Here is a 2,577-nt window from a genome sequence, read left to right on the forward strand (position 1 = left end):
TGCTGGACGCGATATTTTTTTTCCTGCCTGGTTCCGTACACTCGAGCAAATGTCTACATTTGGCAACACTGTCGCGCGAGCGGAGGCCGGTGGGGGAGACGGCGCGCGCCGCGCCGTCATCATCAGGGTTGCCAATTTTGGTACTAACGTCCCATATTTGGTACTTTTTAACTCAAAAGTACGTTTGGTACGTCTTTCAATAAATTTGGTACTAAACTGTTTCCGTAGGATTGTTCGAATCTCATATTAGAAAAAAAATCCCAACTGACTGACTGACTGTTTCCCATTTCCTCCTGTATGAGATATTTAATTAAATAAAATACGCATATATTGTGATTATAATAAAAAAAAAACAATATTTATGTAAATAACATTACATATTTTCGTCAGTGTAAATTATAAATATACTATATTGTCGACTGAAGTCGTTGGGTTTGAGATTCGGACACCTCTGCTGAGCCAAACCGTACGGAGTCGGACCTGACTACTAGTATCCTACACGTACCATACTCGTCAGAATACAGGCGCCGCGTCTCAGACTCGACTGGTTCGTCAGTGTCTGTCAGTCTGGCGTGGGTTGTACCCCTACGGATTACCTTCAGGATCTTGTAGCGTGGGTGTCGTGAAACTGATAAAAGTAAAACCACGTTTGTGTTATAATTACGGTGAAGGATCAGATTATGCAGACAGTTTGCCCTAAGGACAGTAAAACACCTGCTTGTGCTCTTGGCTTTTTTTTATATAAAATCAAGAGTGGCAGCACTGGTCCATCACTCATCAGTGTCTGTCTGGTGTCACAGCTAGTGGTCTGGTGATCTATCACCCTGTCTTAAGGGTCTTGTAGCGTGAGTGTCGTTAAAGTGAAACCACGTTTGTTTTGTAATTACGGTGAAGGATCAGATTATGTAGACAGTTTGCTTTTATTCAGGACAGTATTATATGTACCAATACCAGCTTATCAGAAACAAATGTAGCCTGGGCGTTTGCATATTTTTTTTTATAAATTTTATTCTATTTATTCAATTATTTTTTAAAGGGAAAACATATATGTTAGTGTGCATGTGTAGGAATGAGTTAGGAAACGTGTGTGTGTGTGTGTGTGTGTGTGTGTGTAGGGAAGGATTATGTGTGTGTGTGTGTGTGTGTGTGTGTGTGTGTGTGTGTGTGTGTGTGTAGATGGGTGGGGAAGGATTATGTGTGTGTGTGTGTGTGTGTGTGTGTAGATGGGTGGGGAAGGATGTGTGTAGGTAGCGAAGGACCGCCACGTGCGTGGGAGTGGGGTGAATATGTAGGGAAAGATGAGTAAGCTATGTGCTTTAGTGGCCTTGGGGTCTACGAGATAATTTCATACAGTACGGTTACGAATGTTATTTATTCGTTTCTTTTATCCAGGGTTAATGACATGCTACAAGCATGAGTGATATCAGACAAGTAAGACCACATGACTCTGACAGTGATGATGAGGGTCCTCAGACTCCAAAGAAGAAAGTCAAATATGATCATAAATTTCAGTTGAAACTGCTAAGTGACCCCAAATTCTCACCATGGATGATCCAGAGTAAGAAAAACCCAAATAAGGCATTCTGCACTGCATGTGATAGTGAATTATCCGGCAGCATAACATTACTAGAAAGGCACAACTTAACTGAGAAACACAAGAAAAACATGAATGCAAGTAACCAGCATAAGAAAGTCACCAATTATTTTCAACCAAGTGTATCAGCAAGCTTTGAAAAACAAGTCGTAGCCTCAGAGCTTAAGATGTGCGCCTTCATTGCAGAACATAACTTACCTGTCTCAGTAATGGATCATTTGCCAGGGTTTATTGCTAATGTGTGCCCAGACTCAAAAATTGCGAGTGCTGTTAAATGTGGCAGAACAAAAGCCTCAGCTATCCTTGGGAACGTAATGGGTGATGCTTTTCTATCTGAGATTGTTGCTCGTCTGAAGGACACAAAATTTTCTCTCATCATTGATGAATCTACCGACCTTTCTACACAAAAACACCTTGTTTTGATTGCTCGGTTCTATGACCTTGAAGTTCAGAAAACTTGTGATCACTTTCTGAGTTTACTTGAGGTAACTGATTGTACAGCTCAAGGTATTTTTAGCTCAATAGTGCAGTTTTTTGACAGGCATTTAATTCCTATGAAAAATGTTATCGGCTTTGCCAGCGATAACGCAAGTGTTATGATGGGAGAAAAGGGAGGAGTCATGGCTCTGCTAAGAAAAGAAAATCCATCCCTGTTTGTGCAAGGATGCGTGTGCCACTCCATTGCCCTCTGTGCCTCAAATGCATGTGGCGAGCTGCCTAATAGGGTTGAAGAACTAGCTCGGAACATACATACCTACATAATGAACAGCCCTAAAAGATTCACAGAATATGAGGAATTTCAGAAATTCACAGAGGCTCCACTTCATAGAATACTGCACCCTAGTTTTACTAGATGGCTCTCCTTGGAAGAGGTGGTAAAAAGAGTTTTAGAGCAATGGCCTACACTTAAGCTGTATTTTACATCTGCTGCATTGGAGGATAAGATGGCATCTGCTTCAGCAATATTGCAGGAATTACATAAT

The 2,577-nt window shown here is 41.2% G+C and overlaps 1 protein-coding gene across 1 annotated transcript; it reads left to right on the top strand.

Moving 5' to 3' along the window:
* Positions 1 to 561: 561 nt before the first annotated feature.
* LOC126994941 (zinc finger protein 862-like) lies at positions 562 to 2,541 on the top strand (the record flags this gene model as incomplete). The annotated part of the gene is made up of 2 exons (XM_050854210.1): positions 562 to 613; positions 1,393 to 2,541. A coding segment is annotated over exon 2 (1,128 nt), but the record flags the coding sequence as incomplete, so codon positions are not given.
* Between the last annotated feature and the right edge of the window lie 36 nt (positions 2,542 to 2,577).

The sequence above is a fragment of the Eriocheir sinensis genome, unplaced genomic scaffold, assembly GCF_024679095.1.
Source record: "Eriocheir sinensis breed Jianghai 21 unplaced genomic scaffold, ASM2467909v1 Scaffold929, whole genome shotgun sequence".
Classification (NCBI taxonomy): domain Eukaryota; kingdom Metazoa; phylum Arthropoda; class Malacostraca; order Decapoda; family Varunidae; genus Eriocheir; species Eriocheir sinensis.